Here is a 24,227-nt window from a genome sequence, read left to right as displayed (position 1 = left end):
GGCTGTCCAGTCTCTTCTTAAAAACTTCCAGTGTTGGGGCATTCACCGCTTCTGGAGGCAGGCTGTTCCATTGGTTAATTGTTCTAACTGTCAGGAAGTTTCTCCTTGGTTCTAGGTTGCTCCTCTCCTTGATCAGTTTCCATCCGTTGCTTCTCGTCCTTCCTTCAGGCGCCTTGAAGAATAGCTTGACTCCCTCTTCTTTGTGGCAGACCCTGAGATATTGGAACACCGCTATCATGTCCCTCAGCAAAAATCCATAACAGTAAACCCACTCAGCCCAATTAAGAAGCTAAATGCTCTTTATTTTGTATCCACAGGTATTTTTATAGAGATCAAAAGAAAACCAATATATAACCCACTGCAGGAATATAATGCTCCATGTGTATTTATTTGTTTGCTTAATGCATTTATAGACACTTTTTGTCCAGCAAATGTGTAGTTTCATAATTCTCACAGGCCCCTTAATGACCTAGTTGTATGAATTTCTAATCCTGAAATTCTCCTTTTCTGCTCTAGATACACAGATTTTAAGTAGCTGCAGGATATTCCAGTAGATCTTTGAGCAAGCTGGCATAAGATTCTATTTCTTTGCCTGATTTTTACCCTGGTCTCTTAGCGAAGTTCACAGCGAGAATTTAGCCTGATAAAAAGATAGCAGGCCCTTATTTTAAGTTTGTGCTCCAATCTTCTTTTCTCTTTCTGACCCATATTTTTTTCTTTTTCTATTACTTGGCTGTTTATACACAGTGGTATGCAAATAAATAATCCACTAACTTTGTATATAAGAAAGATGAAACTGAGTATTTGTCTAGGTGGCTATTGTTTTTCACTGGTTTTAAAAGCTAAAGTAAGGGCATGCAGTATATATTGTGTAGCAGCAATAGCAGTGCATCTCAGTCAAAAATAATGCAGAAGAGAAAGGAATGTAAGATGAAGCTGGATTTAAGCCAAGTAGTGAGGAACTGGCCAATGAATTAACAGCAGTGCCAACATTTATCAGTAATCCTCTAAATGTAAAGATAAAGATGCCCTCAAACTGAATTCAGCTCCTGGTGATTTTATGGGTACATTTTTTCTTTAACATGAAAGTAGCTTTTTGTTGTCTGGGGATATTTTTTTTTTTTTTGAGACTTTTCAGCTTAGAGTTCTGAGATTTCCTTAGTATCTCTCATCCAAATATTAATCAGACTCAATCCTTCTTATTCGTCAGAAATATTCCAGAAACCTGGCCTTTGGTAGGCAAAATGTCAGCACTGGAGAAAGGGGAAGAACTTTTGCTGATCAATAACTTGTAGATTAGATTGTGAGAGGCTGAGCTTCTAAAAAGCCAGAAATTCAAGTATCCACTAAAAAAAAAAATCTTTCCATTGTTGATAGCAATTCAAACTTGTCAAGCAGGAACCCTCTGCAGTAGTGTTTCTCAGCTTTGGCAACTTTAAGAGGGGGTGGATTTCCAGAATTCTGGGAGTTGAAGTCCATCTCTCTTAAGGTTGTCAAGGTTGAGAAACACGTTGTAAAATAATTGTCTGTCAACCTGGTCCCCTCCAAATTTGTAGGATTTTTAATTTGTGGAATTCCTAGCCAGCAAGGTTCTAGAATTAGTTGTCTCCATACAACTGGTGAGTCCTTTGAAGTCATTCTAAAGCTTGTGGTCAGCCTTATGATTGTGATATGTCCCCTCCCACAAGGCAGGGGATAAATAGTTTTGCCTTAAGTCATCAACCTACAACAGAACTCATCCAGTTTATTTATTTATTTATTTATGAGAATTATATACTGCTTTAAGTGCAAGTACTCTCTAAGCGGTGTACACCAGTAAGCAATATATATATATATATATATATATATATATATATATATATATATTTACATTCCAGCTTTTCAAATGAAGACCTCTATCAAATGGATCATCTCTTTATTTTAACTGTAATGGGGACTTCTTTTAAATGCTTTAAAACTCTTCCAGTTAATTTTTCAGATTTTTTTTTAATAGGTTTGACGCTAAACTCTTCCATGCTTAATTATCCAAGACACTTATATACCAAGGCTCTGTATAAAGTGCTAGTAAGTGGTAACTGATACCTTTATAAAGGGTAAAAATGATTTCCACTGATATTGTACTTAATTTGACAAAATATATAATAGATTGAAATTATTACCAGGTGGTTTGTTTGTTTTTGTTTGTTACAGGGTGATCTTTTGATAGAGATTAAGTAACCAGTCTTTCAAAAAACCAGCAGTGGCTTGTTACTAAAAGTGGGAGCCAATCCATCTTCTCAAGTTACAGTAAGGTTGGTCAGCAAATAAACCCAAGTACCTGAAGGTGCTGAAGCACGTCTTTCATTTAAAGAAGGATACAGAGTTCTTTAAAGATACGGAGTTCTTTAAATATGTTTTTATCCAAAGATATATGCCATTCCAGCCTCCCTTGCTGTGCAAAAGACTGATGGAAAAACATACACCACACAAGATCATTGATTGAGCAGTGAGCTTGTTGTAGGTATGTTTGCTGACTTCGGAGGACACATAGTTGAAGGCAAACATGGAAAGAAGTCCGACGTGCTCTTCTTGTGATAAGTATCACAGGAGACCTTAAAGGATGTGAACTTCCCACAGGACCATGGGAGAAGATTGATATAAGTCTCTTTGTCTCCAAAGGAAAGATCATTGTAAACTATTGTTCCAACTTCTAAATCTCAAAACGATGTGTGTTCAAATTACAGCAGGGAAAACTCCCCGTTATTTGACTCTCCTTAATTAATATCAGAGTACTTTTTTTTTTTTAAAGTGACCCTTTCCTTTTCTCCTCTCACATCCCCTCCTATGCAGGCTGGAATCTAATTGGTTGCGCTAATTTATAGACCGTTTACATCGCTCAAGTAACAATTAAAGCGATCTAGCAGGCACCTCACACACGTTTCCAATTCACTTTGTCGGAGCGCCGGAACGCATTTTTAAACGTTGCCCTGTGTGTGTGTGTGTGTGTGTGTGTGTGTGTGTGTGTGTGTGTGTGTGTGTGTGTGTGTGTGTGTGTGTGTGTGTGTGTGTGTGTGTGCGTGCGAGGAGACGCGAGCTGGGATGAGCTATGCCTTGGATCCCGTTCTCCTTCGAAGAAAGACGTGGATTACCAGAAAGGAAGGAAGGAAGGAAGGAAGGAAGAAAGAAAGGAAGAAAGGAAGAAAGGAAGAAAGGAAGAAAGGAAGAAAGGAAGAAAGAAAGGAAGAAAGAAAGAAAGAAAGAAAGAAAGAAAGAAAGAAAGAAAGAAAGAAAGAAAGAAAGGCCACATTTTATTCCGTGGTCCCCACTCGCAATTGTAGTTTGAGGTTTTTCAACCCGCTCTAGTCTGAGAGAAGCAAAAGTCTTGGATCGCGAGCCTCGGTCCAAAGACCCCCGCTGCCCTGAGCCCACGCGGCCCCTCCCCGCTCCTGGTCGCGGGTGGAAGCCTCATTCCCTCGCCCTCCTCCCCCCGGTCGTGATCGCGGGGTTGGGATGACTTCAGCTCGGCACCCCGGAGATCGGCAGGGCTGGATCTGGCTACCATTGTTACGCATGTGCCGGCGCGCCTGCTTTCTTCCTCGGTTCTGTTGCTATAGGAGCTCCTGGCTAACAATCTCCTCTCGCCTGAATCCTCCGGGTTGCGTGGGCTCCGGTGGTTCCCGCCGCCGGGAAAACAGCCTCGGCTCTCCAGGCTGCGGCACCGCGCCTTTGGACGGAGTCATGCGCGACGGCGGGCCGCCCTGCTCTTCTGGAGCAACGGCAACATTGCAGGTAAGCTGGCTTGCGAGCAGGCTGAACGAAATGCACGGGGAGAAAAGAGGAGGAAAACAAACGGGGCAACAATGGCCGTTAACTTAGGTGATGTCATCCAACCTTCTCCAACAGGGCGCCCTCCAGAGGGGTCTGGACAACGTCTCAACGTCCCAAAGGTGCTTTTTCAGGAGGCAACTGGACTTTCTTGTTTTGCCTTTGAAGACGTTTCGCTCCTCATCCAAGAAGCTTCTTCAGCTCTGACTGGATGGTGCAGAAGGGAAGGATTTATACTCCTTGCAGACAGCTGATCATTTGCATTCATTTAGAGAGTCATTGAGGCCACTTGGAGGTTTGTCCTCAGGGTCACCTAGCCAAGAAGGCTCCACACAACTTTGCACTAAGGTGAACCTGAGGACACAGTTAAAAATCTCCAAATGGCATCAAGGACTCCCTGAAAGAATGCAAATGACCAGCCTTCTCTGCAAGGAATATAAATCCTTCCATTCCCCACCATCCAATCAGAGCTGAAGAAGCTTCTTGGATGAGAAGTGAAACATCCTCAAAAACAAAAAGTCCAGTTGCCTCCTGAAAAAGCACTTTGGGGATAACCATGACCTGGATGACTGAGAATCTCCATAGACACAACGTCTCAACATTCCCAACCAGGTGGGGATGAGGAGACCATTAGGTGAGTGCTGAAGGATAGATATGTCTATGCATGCTGGTGGTTGTCCTCCGATCTCCTCTTGGTGGTGAAGGATTGATTTTGGCATATGGCCTTTGTACAGTGGTGGGATTCAAATATGTGAAAAACTGGTTCTCTGTGTGGATGCTGCTTCCGGAAGTCCATTCTGGGCCTGGGCAACAAAAAATTAGCTACCGATTCTGCCGAAGTGGTGTGAACTGGCTGAATCCCACCACTGCCTTTGTATGAAAAAACGAGAGTTCAGGTAGCTGAACGACCTGCCTTCAGAAGTTGTGAATGCTCCAATACTGGAAGTTTTTAAGAAGAGACTGGAGAACATTTGTCTGAAATGGTATGGAGTTTCCTGCCTGAGTAGGGGGTCAGACTAGAAGATCTCCAAGGTCCCTTATTCTATATTCTGTATTCAGCTAGCGAGTGAACTCTTGTGTTCACAAAAACACATCCTGCTTCATCCTTTTAAACTCTCCCAAAGTCCTACTCAGTTTTCTAATACAAAATGGAAATGTGGGCAAGTGCAGGCATTCTCAGGCATTGTTGTGTGAATAGGCCTGCACTGTGTATCAAGCAGCAACACATAAGTGAACGTGAAACTACTTAGGATGCTTGCTCCATCTTATGAAAGCTTTGTTTATGATATTGGACTTTTAAACATGTTTGCTTTGCGGGTTGAGTTGACATGCTTGGGATTAAATGAATCTGCTTTATTTAGATGCCTTTGTTTTGTTTCTCTGGGTTCTAAATTGTGGAATGCCAAAAAGGCTTTGGAATCTCTAGAGCTGCATTCTACATTCCACTGGTTTGGAAGTAAATTCTGTTGAAGGCATCATGACAACAGGCATTGAAAACAAGGCACTGAAGTAGGTGATCACACCTACTTGTTATAGGGTAGCTTGATTAGTGGTCTCAGGCCATTCATTTCCTGATGTAGATAGGAGATGAAAGATTAGGGGATAAACTGAATCTTTTTCAGAAGTGGTTGTCTAGACATCAGTGACTATTCAAAAAAATCTGAGTACGTTTAACTTTTCCTGGTTATTTGAGCCGAATTTGTGCTTCCTTAAGTTTCTCCCCAAGTCTTTCTCTGGTTTGAATTCCTACTAAAGTTATGTGAATGGTTAAGCTGATTTTTAAAAATGAGTAGAACGTGTTAGATTGAAAACAATAACAAGCCCACCTAAATGCCATCATTTTTGTTATGTGCTACAAGATATAAGCTCAGATTTGAAGGTCTGGGAATTGATGGGTTTGACCTTTATAAAATGTAGTTATTACTCAAATTACTTACAATTTGAAAATATACACCTCTGGAAAGGGGCCAGAAAATTGGTCAATGAAAATAAGGTAAGATGCTAATAGGAACTGGACTGGAAAAAAAACCTTAGAAGTGGAAACCATCTGTTAATATCTATTGCTGCTCTGTGGTGGATAAGGTACATTGTTTGAACTTATTATGCCCTTTAGATACATATCACATAATTTTGTGATGTTAATAGTAAATAAATCACTTTTTATTTTATTTTATTTAATAAAATAAAAGTGATAGCCACAGTAGTAGTGGCTACTGGCTAACGGACTTGAGTTTTAGCACGCAATGGCCTATACTGTCAGATTCATGATTTCCACACCATGGGGAGGGGAGGATATATTAACTCATAGTATCTACGCGAGACCATTTGAATAGCTAGTGCACAGAAGGTATGCCAAGTAGCCTTTTGTGCTTGTGACAAATCTGAGCTGGGAGTACTGTAAAGACTTCAGAAAAATTTACAAGACAGAAGTGTTTCAGAAATAGTTTCAGTGCCATCACAGTCAAGATATTGTAAAGCTATGGCATCTATAGAAAAAGACACCAAAATTGACCAGGAAGTTAGGAAGGACTACGGCAGCTGCCTCACAAGGAAAAGTCACACCTGCTTTAAGATGGGATAGACAGGTAGATCAATGCTTTTGTAGGTGCATTGATAGACAGGTAGATCTGGGATAGACAGGTAGATCAATGCTTTTGGAGGCAGAATCTGAGCTGCCACACAGCCTTTCTCACACCCATCCTTATTTCTACATGCAGTGTTTATTTGTTGAAAAGCCTTATTCTGCAACCCTTTATTTAGAAAAATTCCGTAAAGTTCAGCTTTGTCCTTATTTTGTTAGGTTGACTTTAGCATACATATAAATGGTGCCTTCTCCTGAGAGGATTCAGGGTTGACTCAGCCTTCCATCCTTCTGAGGTCGATAAAATGAGGATCCAGATAATTGGGGACAAGATGCTGACCTCTGTAAGCCACCCAGAGAGTGCTGAAAAGCACTGTGAAGCAATATATAAATCTTAAGTGCTATTGCTATTGCTATATTATTGTGAGGCCCTAGATCAGTGGTTCTCAACCTGTGGGTCGGGACCCCATTTGGGGTCGAATGACCATTTCACAGGGGTCGCCAAACAATGCAGTCCGCCATTTTTCTCCCCTTTTCCTTAGCTGTGCTACTCCCTTTTATTCTATTGGCTTTTGAAAGCCAATAGAATAGACTCTCTTGAATAGAGTCTAATTCTATTGGCTTTCAAAAGCCAATAGGAATTGTCCAGGCTGTCTCTGCCCTGCTGAGCCCGCCAAAAGTCCCATTCTGCAAACGATGCTGCACCAGTTGAGTAGTCCTCGACTTACGACCGGTTGAGTAGTCCTCGACTTACAACTGGTTGGGAGACGCGGCATTAAAAAGGTTGAGAACCACTGCTCTAGATGTAGGATTAAACGCTGGGCAAAGCTTTCTCTTTCTAGCAATGAAAGCAATGTTTTCTCACTCTTCTTTAATTGATGAATCCAGTGAGAACCTAGCAACCCCACAGTGCTCCAGCGATGCTCTGACAGTGGCTTGATGCCTTTGATCTTTGCTGGCACCAGAACTGGAGGATCTAAAAGCTAACAAAAAGGGAACTGATTTACCTTAATCTCACTCTTCTTTCATTGCATCCTTGTGTGCCACAGGAGGGAAGGAGATGCCAGGAGAATATCTGGATAAGGATGTAAACCCATCTCTTGGGGGCTGAGCAGTGCTTCAGGTTCAGAAGGAAAAAGATGCTTCAGAATGTCCACCGGTGCACAAGTAACATCTATTGGCAACTCCTTAAACTAAAATGTACGTTTCATTGGGAAAAGACTACAATTCTATAAGGCAATTTTGTGATCTTGGGAAAAGATGCAGCTGCTTTAAAGGGTTGTAGACTGAGCAGTCCAGCACACTTCAAAGCATCTTTTTTTTTCTTTGAATCCAAAGCCCATACTCCATTCTGAATTCACAGAATAGAAATTTCCCATCAAAGGGGTTGGGACGATAAAGGTGAATCTTGAAGAGCTTAGAATGAACTGATTCCCTTTTGTTTCCTTCCTTCCTTCCTTCCTTCCTTCCTTCCTTCCTTCCTTCCTTCCTTCTTTCTTTCTTTCTTTCTTTCTTTCTTTCTTTCTTTCTTTCTTTCTTTCCTTCCTTCCTTCCTCAGGATCCTTCTTTAAGGGAACAGTTTTCCTTGGGGTATTGAAAATGTCTTTGGCTGACAAGAGGCTTGAAAACCTCCAGATCTATAAAGTTCTCCAGTGTGTCCGACAGAAGGACAAGAAACAGATTGAAAAGCTCACCAAGCTTGGATACCCTGAACTCATCAATTTTACCGAGCCAGAAAATGGAGACAGTGCCCTTCACTTGGCTTGTGTGGCCAACGACATTGACATGTGCAACTTCCTTTTGGAGCTTGGTGCTCACCCCGATGTCCAAGACCGAATGGGGCGCACTCCCGTGATGAAAGCGGCGGAACTTGGCCACGACCTGGCCTTGGATGTGCTCGTCCAGGCTGAAGCAGACATGACCATAGTGGACGCAGAAGGAAAAGGTAAGGCGCATCCCACCTCCTTTTGTTTGGCGGGCGGATTTTCAGGAAGATCAGGCTGAATGCTTCAATTCCCTTAGTGGTCGGTAGTTGTGTTCAGCATGGTGGGCATTTGCCTTTTAAGCCATAGTGCTATGTGCTCTTTCCAGGAGTGCTATTTTATTGCATTCTGCCCACCAAACGGCACTTCCGCTGTGTTCAGATGGTCCTCGAATTTGGAGCGGATGTTAACAACTGTACTTTTGAGGGGAAGCCAGTTTTCGTAGAAGCCTGTGAGCAAGCCCACGAGATCAAAGAGATATGTATGACATTTTTGGAAAGAGGAGCAGACCCCAATGCAACAAACCCAGTAAGAGCATTCTTAACGTTTTAAGCGGGTACATTGGACACTTCCGGCATAAAGCGGTTTTGTTCGGTTAGCTGGCTAGATTTCTTTAAAAAAAACACAATACAATTTCTTTTAAAAGGAGCAGGCTCTATCTTATAAAGGTCAGCCCTTGTTTTCCTACATGGAGGGCAATAGCTCATCCAGCATAGGCTTCCTAAGACACAGCAGTCTATTGGAGAAAAACGAGGCAAAAAGTGCTCTTGTTTGTAGTTGTGTGCGGGTCTAAATCATGCCCTAATTATACTATATCATCCAAGACTCTTAATGCTGTCTTTGGTATTCTGCATACTACGTGGAGTGCTTGGGATGAAATTGTAAAACATTCAGAATCACTTCATTGAAAATGCGGTTGGTAGAATTCAGGACCACTACCATTTTACATGGCAAACATGTAATGTAAGCATTCCTGTTTATAATGTTCCCACATGTAAAGCAGAATCAATTTCTCAGCGTTTGGGAAACAAATACACCAAAGAGAAGGCTGTAATACAGATAAGGGCCATTTTGATTTGGAAAAATGTCATAGAAATATGGGTTGCAGCTTGGCCTCCTGAACTTAACCAGTGGAGAAACAGTTAAATACCCAAGGGAAAGAAAGTTCCTAGAGCAGGGCTTTTCAACCTTTTCACCCATTGTACCGCTTTTACGATATGGCAACATCCGAGTATCACCAGTCACCTAGCAAGGTGTCAAAAACTTGATGACCAAAAAAAAAAAAGAGGAAAAAAGTTATAAAGTACAGGTAGTCCTCGACATACAACAGTTCGCTTAGTGACTGTTCGAAGTTACAATGGCACTGAAAAAAGTGCCCCCCAAGCCACAGCCGAGCAAGACACCTGCCTGCCTGCCCGGCGGCACTCTTCCTCCTCTCTGAGATTTTCATTGTTGTGAGCATTTTTGTTGAGGATTGGCAGCGGGGGTGGGGTAGGGTGTGTGTTTGGTTTTTATTCCCCCCCCCATCTGCTGGGTGGTTGCAGCAGGTTTTGGTCACTTCACATGACCCTGGAACACTGTGACCATCATAAATATGAATCAGTTGCCAAGCATCTGAATGTAAATCACAATACCCTGGAGATGCTGCAACATTCCAGCTGATCGGCGCTTCTTCTGGGCTCAGCAGAAGCGCCAGGATCAGTGCCGAGCTCCATCTGGAGCCTGGTGCTGATCCTGGTGCTTCCGCTGAGCCCTGACAGCCCTGCAGCTCCAGCCATCTCTCGCTTAGGCTTGTGCGGTGCTGCCACTGGTTCAGCTCATTCCCTTCCCCCGCTACCACTTTTCTAGGATGCTCGCGTACCACCTGGCAGGTGTCAATGTACCACAGGTGGTACCCGTACCACTGGTTGAAAAGCCCTGTCCTAGAGGCATGATATACTTCCTGCTAGGATCCTAGTTTGTAACTGGATAGCAATTGATGTAGCCTCTTTATACAGGTAAGAGGAGAAAACGAGCTGACTCTTTCTCTTTGGCAATTCTGAACCCCTGGCAAATGGTTTTTATCAATAGAAGCTTGCCTGCTTTTCTGTCTCCTTTGAAATTCGGAAAAATCTATAATCACGTCTCTCTGATTTGCAGGCAACGGGCCGCACTGCCCTGATGGAAGCAGCAAGAGAAGGGGTTTTAGAGGTGGTCCGGGGTATCCTGGAGAGAGGTGGGAATGTTAATGTTTTTGACAACGAGCGACACCATGCTGCCCATTTTGCTGCCAAAGGAGGGTTTTTTGAGGTATTCTTTCTTGATGCTGTCAGAAGCAAAGGTACCCAACCAAGGATCTCTCTTGGTTCATTACTAATAATCAGCTGTCACTAGAAAGGGGATTCTGGAATACTTGGTTTTTCTAGGGGTTGGTAATATGGGGAGGCTGTCCTAAAAGTGGGTCATAGAACAGAGGGGGGAAATGTGAAAGTGACTGTAGGCCCAGAGATGGATAAAAGATTTGAACTGGAGAAAATTGCATGTAGCTAGGTTGCTGTCAAAAAAACAGCAGCTCTGAAGTGAATTTCCCCCACTCTCCCCATAATGTGTGATTACAGAAATACACAACACTTTAAGACCTTAGGTTGACCCACTTACATCAATGGGTGCTGCTGCGGAAGGAATGGGTTTTGCTACCATTTGTTAGTTTTCCCCCCTCCTCCTGGTAGCAGAACAGACACATTTTCATCACTGTGCAATGCTAGGCGATCACACCTGATGGAAGGAAGAAAAAAAAAACTTGATAGAGAATTACTGCTTGGGGTTGTGTTTGCCCCTCCGTCATCCTGTTAAGTTGATTTCTCCTCCGCAGTCTTTGCTGGGATGTGTCTCTGTTTAAATGTTTAAATATTTCCTGCTGCTTTATTTGGAAGCCTCCAGTCTGAGGATTCTCTTCATTAAGGTTGGAGGTTGTTAGGCCAGGGATTTGTCCCAAATGAATCCCCCAGGAAAAACCCACTTGTTTGTCTGCCTGTTTTAAGTATCTTAGATCAGTTTTGACTTGAAGTGGAACAGTTATGAGGTATGGGGAGGAGCCCACTTTATTTCTTTATATCAGTTTGGGACTTAGCATTCCCTAATGCTGCTATTTTACCCTTCCCCGTATCCTAAATTTGTGTTAAGAGAAATAGCATCCCGGCTGATTTACATCCAGCAAGTTCAGTTGAACTGGTTGCTTGCTCTTAAAATAGAGCTTTGCAATTTCCATTGGCTCTAGGGCTGCACAAAAGTTTTGGGCAGCACCTTTAACTCCACAAAGCTCCAAAAATAAGTAAGAAGAAAGCCGATTTGCAGAGATGAGTTCATATTCATGCAGTAACTTATAGGAAATTAGATGTCTGGCAGAAAGTTCTCCTGGGATTTAACTGGCTAGAGTTTTAAGTTCTAAACGATGTGATCATTTTAATTCAAAGCTACTCAAAGAAATCAAAGCTTGTGTGTTTGATTGGGATAAGAATAAGAGCTTTGGAAATCAGTGTCTTTGTTTCTCTCAGCACACACACACAGTGCAAATATCCATTTAATGAAGAACTTCTCTTAAGGCAAGTAAGGTAGGTCTCTCATATCCCCCCATCTGTGTTTCTTTTTTACAGCCCCCAGAGTCCAGAAGATCAAACTCACCCTCTTATAAAAAAAGCAGAAAAAGTGTGAAAATCCAGTTTTACCCACAAAAGTTTAAAAAGATAAAAAAAACAAAACCCTCTCCTGCTGGAAAAGGATTAACATGTTGCCTGCATGCCAATACACAGTCACCTCTCCCAATCACTCTTATTCCATGTTATAGTGACAGTAATAATTTTTAAATTGTTTCAGTGATCTATGTTTTGCTACAGTTCAAAATAAACTCAGTTTGATTGATGTTATTAGTGTCCACACTTTTGTGGGGGGTTTTTTTGCATTTAATATCATGGGCTTGCTTCCCCAGATACTGAAGATTATTTCTGCTTACAATGGAGATGTGGGCCTTATAGCCATGAATGGAAATACACCTCTTCATTACGCTGCTGCTGGAGGTTTTGCAGAGTGCTGCAAATTTATCGGTCAAAGAGGTAAATTATAAATGTTGGAGAATGAAGAGCGTCTAAAGTAAATGTAGAGTTTCAGATGTCTGATCTTTGAATCCATTGCCACTTATACCAAACCATTGGTTGGCCTTTCTTCCTTTCCAACTATGATCTAATCAACAAAGATGGGAACTCAGTTCCATGTCTATTGCTGATAAAATATTATCCAAGGTTAAATCCCTGAATGAAAGTACAAACCAAGCATGTATTTATGTTGACAAACTCTATCAACTAGGCTACTCTGTCATGAAGTAGATTAAGTCGGGAGAGCAGGGACAGAGTATAACCACAGCCCATGGATATTCCATCTCATTGGCCAAAAGCTTCTTCTAATAGTTTGGTACTATGCTACTATGGCCAAAATACTGTAAGAATGTAATCAAGTGTCACATAGCAGTTTGTCTTCCTGTACTAATGGACTACCAAGACTTCTTGTCTTCTAGCACTTTAGTGTTCTTGCTGAGGTTGCCCAGCCAAGAATGGCTTGCAATTTCATGTGTTCCATAAAGACCATGGACTATCCCAATTTGTATTTGGCCTTGCCCAGGCAGTGGGGCTGAATTTGGTATTCAGTTCAGCTTGAACCAACAATCTGTGGTTGGTACCAAATGCAGCAGATAAACTAACCAGTACAAGGTATAGGGATCAATTAATGTGTCCGTTGAAAGATCTCTACTGGATGTCAATTCATCTTTAAATCACCAATTGCTCGGGACCTGACTATCTAATAGACTGCCTCTTCTTAGCGGAACTTGCCTGGTTACTCAGAATAGAGAAGCAACCCTTTGGAGCCCTGACGTTTTCAGAAACTTAGGTCTTTCTTCTGTATGGGTCTCAGGCTTATATTGCTTTCCTTTAGATAGGTGTTCAGCCCCACTCTTCAGTGTTTAGAACATCTCTCTGTGAAAGTATTTTTTGTTAATTTATTGACTTTTAACATCATGTTTTATATTTTGTATTTTTGAAATCTGCCTTGCAAATGCAAGTGAAAAGGCCAGCTATAAACCTAGCAAATAAATATATGAGTACATAAATACACACACACACACACACACACACACACACACACACACACACACACAAGCTAATTTAGACTTGGTTTGGAACCAAAACATTAGTTCTGTTTAGATTATATTTTGCCAAGAAGGTTTACCAGGTGATTTTCTGTTAGTCTAATGATACTTGCAGAAGGAAAGCTTTTGTGACCTACAACTGTCATGTAAGCCAGGATCCTGCACCATCATGATGTGGGTTCCATATAATATATAGTAATGATGATATTGTGTCTGCAACATACTACCTTAATAATTTCACCAGTAAGCAATAGACAGCCAGTACAGAATTTTACCAGCTGTAATGTTCGCTGCTCTATGTTTCAAGAGTCATTCACCTCAGTGGTTCTCAAACTTTTCTTGATCATGGACCCCCCCCCCCTTTAAATTCCCTTTATGGCCACGGACCATGGCCACATCCCACCAAAACTTAACTCAAGATTTAAATCATAATATTTCTTCAAGCCTTCGTGGACCCTCTGTGATGACATAGCACCCCTCCCAGGTGTCTGTGGAACACAGGTTGAGAACCGCCAATTCACACTATTCCTGATCTCCAGTCACAACTTGTTTTCAATGTATTTCTTCTAAATTTGTAGGTTCTGACCCTACTTGGAGAAACTTAGAGAAGAAGGTTCCAAGACAGGTTGCTAAAGACGGGGGGTTCAAAGCAGCTGCAAAGGAGATACGTAAAATTGAGCGGCGGTTTGCCAAATTTTCCAAACCCAAACCTGGAGTTAAGGACCCCAATCCACCCTGGGCTATCAGGTTGCACGATTGGTCTGGAGAAAATCAGGCGAGCCTTCGGGAAACGTTTGAGGCATACGATCGAGGGGATGGGACTGTGAGCAAGGAAGATTTTATATCCATTATTGAGGAAAGGTATCCGTTTATTGAGCCAGAGCAGCTACAAACAATAGCCCAGGCTCATGAGAAAACACGTGCAGCAGGAGTTAACATTGAAGAATTTCTGAAGGGCAGCCGGTATCTGCAGAAGGCCTTCCTCCTTGGAAGTTATGGTCCAAAGAAGAAGAAGCCCAAGAAAGCAAAAGGCAAAAAAGGAAAATTTGCCATGCCGATGCCAATTTGCGTCATTCCAGAGAGCACTCGGCCTCGTCGGACAGACGGGGGACCCCCAGAATACATGATTGAAACTTATCAAAATGTAACTGACTGCACGCGTTTCAATCGGGATCACCCTCCTGAACATCCATTGCAGGATGATTCCTGGTGGTATATTGAAGACCCACCAAAGACCTTTGCCAACATCAATTACCTTGCCAAAGAGGGGGACCTTTCCTCTATCAAAAAAGCATTTGAGGCCGGGGTGCCAGTAGACATCAGAGACCATTTCTATAAGACTCCATTGATGGCTGCCTGTGCAAGTGGCAACATGGAAGCAGTGCAGTTCCTTCTCGAAAAGGGGTGAGTTAACTTTTTTTTTTTTAGTGGCTTGCCAGGAATTGAAGAATAGAAAAGTTACATTTATACCAATCTTACCATTGGTGACACTAAACCAGGCATGTCAAACTCGTGACGTCATGTGACGTATTGCGACTTTTTCCCCATTGCCGGCAATGGGGTGGTTGCAGTTTCAGCGTGATGCATCCAGCCTGCAGGCCGGCAGTTTGACATGCCTGCACTAAACTAATTGTATAATGAGATAATAGCATTTAACTGTTGAACTTTGTGGGCAAGGAACACAAGGATATTGTATCTAATTTGTAGATCTGAAGATAAACCCTTACAAATATTGGCAGTAGTCACCTTTTTGATAATTTTCAATGTGTATTTAAATGTTAATTCACTTTTATTGTTGGTGTTGTAAATTTTTTTATAAATTTATCTTTTTCAAAAGGTCTGTGAATTTTATATTATCTCTTGATATATATATCAAGCTCAGCACTTGTATTAAACAGTTTTTAGTTTGATTTTATCCTGGTGTTCAAATTTACTTACTTTTATTACATACATACACACACACACACACACACATACACACACACACATATTGGTATATGTATGTTTATTGTATATGTTTAGGTAGGCAAAGATCTGGGTAACTTATTTGGGAGGGTTCAGGAAATTTACTGGTTTTAGTTGATTAACTTAGTTTCAGCTTGACTGTCAATTATCTAGTGGAGATGCTGATTCTCAGACCATTGTGGATTCTGTTAATATTTTAAGGCAGACATGTCAAACACAAGGCCTGGGGGCCGGATGCGGCCCGCGAAGTGGTTTCATGTGGCCCACGAAGCCATCCTGGAAACAGTGAGGGAATGGTCCCCGCTGCCTTGGCCCTGGCCCAGGCTGGCTGGGAGCCAATGTACAATTTTGTGATGGCCATCTATGCTGAAAGGCATTCATTCTTAGCTCCATAAGCCCCTCCGCACATGGCCTGAGAGGAACAGTGAGGCTCCTCCAGTGGACCATGCCTTGGCACTTGCCCCGGTCCCACCCCCTTCTGCCAGAGACCTCAGATCTATCCCACTCTTGCCCAGGCCCCCACAGGCACTCTTGATGCGAACGATGTAGAGCTGGCTATGCCCACCCAGTAGGCCACACTCACTCCATCCACGCCTACCCAGTAGGCCGCACCCACCCTGGCCACACCCACCTGGCCCCCTGAGGGCAACCGCAATGCTGATGTGGCTCTCAATGAAATTGAGTTTGACACCCCTGTTTTAAGGGAAGATGGAAACAGTATAAAGAATAAAATATATTTGGATATAAAACTTCTCACAGTAGGTTTGTAGGGTGGTGTGATGACCACGTGATGACCAGGGCATTGTGGATTTAATGTTGGACAGAGCATATTTTGAAGCTTGTTGGGTTCCTTATTGAACTGCAAGCCTATCCCAGTCAGTGGCCATAACTGTTGTGGAATCAAACCAAGAATGTAAAACCAAGATAAGGGCGTAGAGTTCTGTAGAAGCAGGCATGGCGTCTGGTTAAGCTGTGATATTTTGTTGAACATGCTTCCCTTTCTTATTGGTGCTTGACAAATTTGTCATTTAGTCCACATTGGAAGTGATCTGAATTTGTGCCCCTCAAAGTAGCCTGCTGCGTTTATTTATTTATTTATTATTTATTTTCATGTCTGAATTGCTTTTTTTCTGCAAGCATCCCTTTGTAGTGCTGGGAACTATGGAGAAATGTTCCTAGTGGACAAAAGTCAAGCTCCTCAGGGGTGTGTATGGCCTCCAGATCAGTAGTTCTCCTGTTCCCTGAAAGTGAATTAAAATAGTGTGGCAAAATAAATAAGATCCAGGATTTGGCAGAAAGAAGAAAAAATTGTCATGAATAAGTTTTAAAGAGTAATTGGATAAGTCAATAACAAGGATGAGTCCAGCAATCAACTCATCCTCAAAACCTTTTCTGGTTCCAGAAATAACGAAAGGCCTCAATTTTTCAGTTCTGGCTATGTTTCTGTCTGTAGGTGTGAGGGTTTGAATTCAGGAAGAGGCTGGAACAATGTTCATTGGTCCTGCCCTCAGTGGCTTTTCAATATGCTCTTCTTGCCCTTTGTTCCAATGGTGCTTTTTCAAAAGGCAACTGGACTTCGTTTTTTTCCCCCTGAAGACATTTCTCTTTTAATCCAAGAAGCTTCTTCAGTTCTGATTGAATAATGGAATGGAAGGTTTTATATTCCATGCAGGAAGGGTTTATATTCCATGCAGTCGTCTGGTTGTTAGCAGAAGAATAAAAGACACTGGCTAGAAAAGCAAAGAATATAAATCCTTCCGTTCTCCTCCATTCAGTCAGAACTGAAAAAGCTTCTTGGATGAGAAGCGAAAACATCTTCAAGGGAAAAATTGAAGTTCAGTTGCCTTTTGAAAAAGCATCTTGCCTTTTGCTCTTCAGTCTTTTCAGATTGAGCGGGCAGGTCCAAACAGGGGTGTACTCATATTTGCTTGGATATTTAAGTACAATTTTACCTGTAATCTTAGATCCAGCCTTATTAGGGCCATGGAGTGCGCAGAGAACTGTGAATATAGCTACCTTTCAGACGTGACAGAAAGTTTGGGGAGAACAAGAAGCTGATCAAATATCAAATATAAGAGGTGAGCCAATTTGGGTTCAAGCTTTGCATGCAGCCCTAAATATGGCTTACATCTCTTTAAGATCATACCTAAGGCTATTTACATAGTTTGGTAGAACTTCATAGACTAAAGTAAGCTGTAATCTACAGCGTTTATGCTGTACTGTAATACGGTTAATTGCAGTTTATACAACAATACATTTCTTTAACTTTGGTGCCATTACTTTTGTTGTTTTAATCAGACTGCCAATTGCTTTCACCGAATGATTCATTGTTTCAAAAGGAATTAAAACAATCCTTCTCCATTTCTCAGTTAATTTAGTTGGGATGCTGAGAGATTAGATTTTTGGCATTATTTCAACCCAGGAAGAGCAATTCAGTTAAGAACTGCTATTTGCCATCTCTGCAGCCCATTAATACTAGACTCCTTTGCCTAGGATCAGTTGAAGAATACAAAGAACCGGCTTGAAAAGTGTGAATGTACCTTACAGAGTCCTTATTTTCTCTTACGTGCAGGGCGAGTGTGAATACCACAGACAATTTCATGTGGACTCCTCTCCATCATGCATGCCACGCAGGGCAGCAAGACATTGCTGAACTCCTTGTGAAAGCTGGTGCCACAATAGATGCCGTTACAATCAATGATGGAACCCCATTGATGAGAGGTATCGAGAGCAGCCGTTTGGACACCGTGCAGTATTTAATCAACAGTGGTGCTAAGGCTCAAATGACAAACCGAAAAGGTAAAGTTTTGCATTGTTACTCAGTGTGCTATTGCCTAAGGCAGGGTTCTTCAAATGTGGACCTTTTATGACTTGTGGACTTCAACTCCCAGAATTCCTCAGCCAGAGTGTCTAGCTGAGAAATTATGGGGATTGAAGTCCACAAGTCATAAAAGAGATTAAGCAGAGATGAACAGACAGCTATAGAAAGGAAGGGTGGTTTTTTTTCCCCTTATTAAATAACATTGCTATCTTTTATGAAGTTAATTGGGTTTCAAAGTATCGATTAACAGAATAAATAGATGGGTTGACTTTTTTGCTTTATTCATTTTTTTTTCCTGTCCAGCTGATTTTTAGTGGCTGCCTTGTAGTTTTAATTCCTAGCATTTGTCTTGCTTGGTTGTAATGCTTTGGGTTTTGTTACAGTTTTTTTGAAGAATAGCATGACAAGGGAAGTGTCCTTATCAGTAGGGGAAAAAAAAAACAATCAGGAAGAGGGTCATAGGAAGCTGCTTCATTCATAATAACGCCATTGGTGCATCCAGCAGTTCGTCAACTGTTCTCAAGAGTTTCAAGTAGGGAGTGGGGAGGTTGTTTTTTTTTTTTTCCCAGGCCTATCTGGGCATTCCTACGATTGAACCTGGCATCTTTGGAATGGTTGTAATGTTTGCTTGTTTTGCACTGCACTCACAGCAGTTCTTAGAGAGCAACCATCAGTGCATGGTGCAATGGGAGTTTCATTTTTCAGCCAGCTTGTCACAGTGCATGACACTGATCAGGGCTTAGAGGGAATGACTTGCACAAAGCCACCAGCAGGCACTTGCGTTTCTCTGCTTCTAGTCCAGCAACTTAACCATCACATTGTACCAGCTCTCATTTTAATTAGTTATTAATCTTTTTGCTTGCTTTAGCATTGAACTTCACAGACTCTCTTTAGAGCGTAGCCCTGTGGGCAGCTGTGGTCACAGGGACAAATGTGATCTCCTCCCCCCCTCCCCCAAATCATAGTCTTCCAAAGTTGCTTGCGTAGTATAATTTTTAATGTAGTGGAGGGAATTTTATGGAAAAACTGGCGATATTAACATTAAATACGGTACCTTCAATGAACAAAGTGTAATTTAAATAATTCAAGTTCAAGAGAGAGCAGATCATCCCTCTTGTGCCTCTGATGCAAAGAAAATGAAACAATGATGTGGCCAAGGAGAACCTTATCGGAAATCTGATCTGATTTCTTAGTGCAGCATCCATACAAAATCAAAGCATATTTATTGAAAAGCCAGCGCTATCTTGTGATAGTACAGAAGCTGCGAAGTTCAGGAAATGTGTTATAGTAGTCAACTTTTTCCTCCTCCACACATTAATAAAATTGCATTTTGAAGAATAGGAAGTCTTTTGTTTGTTTCAAAAGGGGGATCAGGAGATAGGGGCTGCATCAAAGTCTTCTTGGCAAAAAAAAAGGCTTTCAAGTGATGTGATGGAAGTCTTTGGAAGGGAGCTTCAGGCATAAGAAAGAAGAAGGAGGAGCAGAGTCATATAAATAAGTGTGGCATCTTTAGGAAAGCTAAGGTTGGTGAAGCTGAAGGACCGAAACTCATGGGAAGGGATGTGCCAAGATTCTTTAGCAGTGAGATAAAAGCTATGGAAGATTTGAATGTAAGAGGGAAGAAATGATGCTGGGTTGCAAATGGACAAGAAACCAGTATAGCAATTTAGGGAGAGATTCCACTCCAAGTCATCAGAAGGGTGAGTTACTTTCAACAGAGTTGAGAAGGTCATGGTATGATGGTAGAAAACCAAAGTGGAGATAGTTCTAGCAAGTCTAAGCCAGAGGCACAATATTTGTTCAGTTCTACATACAGAGAAGCTGTGAATGTTCCAGCATTTACCCTAAGTTTTATTTAATAGGACAAAACTCGCTGGAAATTGCCAGGGCCTATGCAGACAACCGACTGATCCACTTCATTCAAGATACCTTGGACCGCTTGCCACAAGTCACAGAAGTCAAAGGGGATAAAAAGAAAGGGAAAAAAGGGGGCAAGCCTAAAGCTCCTTCTCCTACTCCTACTCCAGCTCCATCAGCCCAGGCTGCAGCTGCTCCCAAGCCAAAATCCGAACAATACTCAAAGGAGTCGGTGAAAGAGGAGGTATGATAACCAAGACTCTTTGACTTGAATCCATTCATAGATTTGCTTTTTTCACAATGTTTGAAAAATCACCTTAAGAGAAATTGTCTGGAGGGGAACTCCTGTCTCTAGTATGATGTCACAGGATTTCCTTTGGGGTTCACCAGAAACAACCCCCTCCCCCCGTGATGCTCATTAAATCAATCCTTCTGAATCACGGAAGGACCACAATAGAATTTCTGTCCATTCTTCTCTGCTTGAGTCCCTACAACCATTCCAGGAAAGGATCTCCGTGTGCTGAATTCAGCAAGTGACCCTGCTTGAAACCAGGGCAGGGGAATCCAGAAATCCTGCCCTGTGGAAGCTTAAATAGATTACATGCCAATAAAGTAAATGCTTTGGGTTTTGTTACAGTTTTTTTTGAAGAATAGCATGACAAGGGAAGTGTCCTTATCAGTAGGGGAAAAAAAAAACAATAAGGAAGAGGGTCATAGGAAGCTGCTTCATTCATAGTAACGCCATTGGTGCATCCAGAAGTCTGTCAACTGTTCTCAAGAGTTTCAAGTAGGGAGTGGGGAGGTTGTTGTTTTTTTCCAGGCCTATCTGGGCATTCCTACGATTGAACCTGGCATCCTTGGAATGCAACCGGTCTTCTATTCCCTTTTCCCAATAATTAAAGAAGAGGCAATGTTTAAATCAAAGCACCCATCTCAAGTACCAGCCATTTAAGCGACTGGCTTTTGACTTTAACTTTTTATTGCAAAAAATAAGAGATTTGGCGTCATGAAGCCTTGAAAATCCCAATATAATTTGCATTGTGCATTTCAGATGCTACAACCCCTTGATTCTATTGTTGAGAAATCACTCTTTGAAGAAGAGAAGGAATCCCTCAAGGATAATGTAGTTCATCTGAATTCCTTGATAACCAGAGGAGCAACAAAGAAACTTAATATCACTTTCACACCACAGAGAGTAAGTACCACTGTAAAACAGGATTAGAGTTACACGGGTAGTCCTCGACTTACAACAATTTGTTTAGTGACCGTTCAAAGTTACAATGGCACTGAAAAAGGTGACTTATGACCATTTTTCACACATAACGACCATTGCAGCATCCCCATGGTGATGTGATCACAATTTGGATGCTTGGCAATTGGTTCAGATTTATGACGGATGCAGTGTCCTGGGGTCACATGACCATCTTTTGCGACCTTCTGACAAGCAAAATCAATGGGGAAGCCAGATTCACTTAATAACCGTGTTACCAACTTAACAGCTGCAATGATTTGCTTAACAACTGTGGCTAGAAAGGTCATAAAATGGGGCAAAACTCGCTTAACCAATGTCTCACTTATCAACAAATTTGGGGCTCAGTTGTTGTCTTAAGTCGAGGACTACCTGCATTTTCACTGAGCTCCTACTTTTGTGGAATATGTTCCTGATGGATGCTCATATTTACTAATTCAGATCATTGTATTTCCTGTGTCCTATTCAGTTTAAATTTCTCATTTGTTCCAACTCCGGTGGTTCAAAATCCTAAAATTCTACTGTCATTTTATTGGGATAATAAAAGCATGCTGCCTGCAAAATTATAATCTCAGGGATAATACTACAATTTCCGAGTGCTCTCCAGATCTTGAGGCATTCATGATAGAAAGTTGTGTGTGCCAAAAAATAAATATGGTAGATATACCAGACAATTAAAGTTCTTGCTCCTTTCATGTATGATACCCATGAAACACGTGTAAAAAGGAGATGGGGTTCTATTTGCATAGTTGTGGCCACCATTTTTACATTTTTTTTAATCCACTTCTTCCCCTCTGTGGATAACCTATCCAGTTCTGCAGGAACACTTCTGATAATCAGAATTGTTAATTTTCCCTAAGGCAGGGGTAGGCAACCTTGGCTCTTTTATGACTTGTGGACTTCAACTCCCAGAATTCCTGGGCCAGCTGGCTTAGGAATTCTGGGAGTTGAAGTCCACAAGTCATAAAAGAGCCAAGGTTGCCTACCTCTGCCCTAAGGGGACTTGTTGGGAAAAGTTATTCTAGATCAAAGGATAGTCAGATAATTATTATCATCAAACCAAATCTTGACCTTAAAGAAATTTGATATGGCCCATGATGGCTATACCAAATGTGATTAAAAAAATCCTCCATTTATCAAGAAAATACCTTCTCCCAATTCATAAGCTCGTCTGTAGTTGAATATATTTCTTGCGCCATGGTGGCGCAGTGGTTAGAATGCAGTATTGCAGGCTAATTCTGCCGACTGCCAGTGATTCTCACCAGCTCAAGGTTGACTCAGCCTTCCATCCTTCCGAGGTTGGTAAAATGAGGACCCAGATTGTTGGGGGCAATAGGCTGACTCTGTAAACCACTTAGAGGGGGCTGTAAATCACTATGAAGCGGTGTATATATAGTAAGTCTAAGTGTTCTTGCTATTGCTTTGAGTATACTGAATATAAAGAAGGAGCAATAACATTATTCATTAGTGTTTATTGATAACATGCTGCCAATATTATAAACTGCCTGCTAGGGAATTGGTTAATGAGACACACTTGCTGAATAGACGCTCATCAATCATATTCTCGAAGATAGGTTTGATGCCAATAGACTAAGAATTCCAGACAGTCATTGTAGGACAGTCTCTCTTTTTTTCAGAGCAGATCAATATAATTCCTTAATATATCATGCTGCATGTTGATTAAGAATTGCTTTTCTTTTTCAAGACCTGGAGTCCTGAAGCAACCACAAAAGATCTTCTCAAAAAGAGGGAATTACATCGGCAGCGTTTCACCTATGAAGTGGACTTTGATGATTTCATGATGCCCTTCAAGAAGAATTTCATGGAGAAAGTCCGTACACTGCAACAGAGCGCTGCTTTGCATTAATCACGATGGATGTTTAAAAAGTGAATGGGAGGGGACCTCCCTCTCAAGAAAAAATGCTTTTGAGAGGCTTAAATCATGTTTTTTTTCCTAATTATGGCAAAAGTTTTATTTTCTTCTTCCTTAGTTTCAGCACAGGGCATCTTAAACCAGAGAAGTTTTTGTGCCTAAAAATTGGAAAATAATCCATCTTTTCTGTAATATGTTGCACTGAATCCTGTTGGGCTAGGGTTGCATATTAGTTCCAATAAATAACTAATTGGTCTCTCCTGTTTAATTGCATCTTAATTCATCCCATTCCTTAGGAAAAAAAATTCTCTCTAGCTGTGGAAACTTGAAGCTAATTATTTCTGGTGCTATAAATCTGAGTGACTGAATAAGGTGTCTTGATAGTTCAAATCTAGGGCAGTTGAAGGATTTGTGCACATCCACTGAATTTTCCTTGAGACTCACACCCTGGAAGACTACTGTAAGATAGGTCTTTTTTCTGTTAAGGTATATTTAGAACAGAAAGGTGCTTGGTTTTAACAATGCAGGAGAGAGGTTGATTTTGACCACAGCCCTGTGCCAGATCGTTGTAAACAGAGGAGAAATTGTTACAGGTTTTTGAGGGGGAGGAGATTTCAGTTGTTTAGGAACAAGTTCCTACACGTTCAAAAGATTTCTTTATTGCCTTTCATGGCTGTGGTAAAATTGGGGTATTTTCATATTGTTTGGGTCAGTCAGGATATATCAGTAATACCAATAGCAAACTGAGATGGTTTTGTCTGTGCTGTATTTTCCTGTACCTTACTTATTTCACTGGCAATGAAATAAATTAAGATTAGCAATAACATGCACTTTTTTTTTTTTGCTAGAGTGAGTCCCTAAAGTTAACCAATCTAAATGTTGCTGAATTACAAGTTTCAGCAGTTCCACCTGGCGTAGCTAAGGGCAGGATTACTGGGGATTATAATTCAGCATTAGTGGAAAGGAGAAGGAAGAAACCAAGGAATCCTCATTAATTGAAACTGAGGGTATTTTCCCCAAATTGCCTTCTAGATTAAACCTAAATGAAGGCAAAGTTCTGCAACAATACTGTATGCTTTAGCGTTGGGCCGAAAGAAACCAGCACAGTTATGATTATGGAGAAGCTAAGGAAAATGTG

General features: G+C 41.5%; 1 protein-coding gene across 5 annotated transcripts; it reads left to right on the top strand.

Moving 5' to 3' along the window:
* The first annotated feature begins 2,810 nt into the window (after positions 1–2,810).
* Positions 2,811–23,344, top strand: ANKEF1 (ankyrin repeat and EF-hand domain containing 1). 5 transcript variants are annotated; one of them, XM_039359457.1, is made up of 11 exons: positions 2,811–3,768; positions 7,435–7,585; positions 7,944–8,330; positions 8,477–8,676; positions 10,288–10,437; positions 12,113–12,236; positions 13,903–14,728; positions 17,862–18,088; positions 19,973–20,211; positions 21,019–21,162; positions 22,922–23,344. In XM_039359457.1, exons 3-11 carry the CDS (start codon positions 7,985–7,987, stop codon positions 23,081–23,083), a joined length of 2,418 nt encoding a protein of 805 aa, XP_039215391.1. In that variant the 5' UTR covers positions 2,811–3,768; positions 7,435–7,585; positions 7,944–7,984; the 3' UTR covers positions 23,084–23,344. The 5 variants fall into 5 exon arrangements, with proteins under 5 accessions (XP_039215391.1, XP_039215390.1, XP_039215392.1 ...); XM_039359458.1 differs by lacking the exon at positions 2,811–3,768 and adding an exon at positions 4,326–4,438; XM_039359456.1 differs by lacking the exon at positions 7,435–7,585.
* Positions 23,345–24,227: the final 883 nt, after the last annotated feature.

This window comes from Crotalus tigris, unplaced genomic scaffold (assembly GCF_016545835.1).
Source record: "Crotalus tigris isolate CLP2741 ecotype Arizona unplaced genomic scaffold, ASM1654583v1 scf7180000019070.2622420, whole genome shotgun sequence".
Lineage (NCBI taxonomy): Eukaryota > Metazoa > Chordata > Lepidosauria > Squamata > Viperidae > Crotalus > Crotalus tigris.
The sequence above is the reverse complement of the archived record's forward strand: the minus strand, read 5'-3'. Positions and strand labels throughout refer to the sequence as shown.

Excerpts from the sequence above, each read along its gene's own strand:
- ANKEF1 (XM_039359455.1), top strand. Across the intron at positions 14,729-17,861 it reads CAGTTCCTTCTCGAAAAGGG|GGCGAGTGTGAATACCACAG; the intron begins GTGAGTTAACTT and ends TCTTACGTGCAG. Across the intron at positions 21,163-22,921 it reads TCACTTTCACACCACAGAGA|ACCTGGAGTCCTGAAGCAAC; the intron begins GTAAGTACCACT and ends TTCTTTTTCAAG.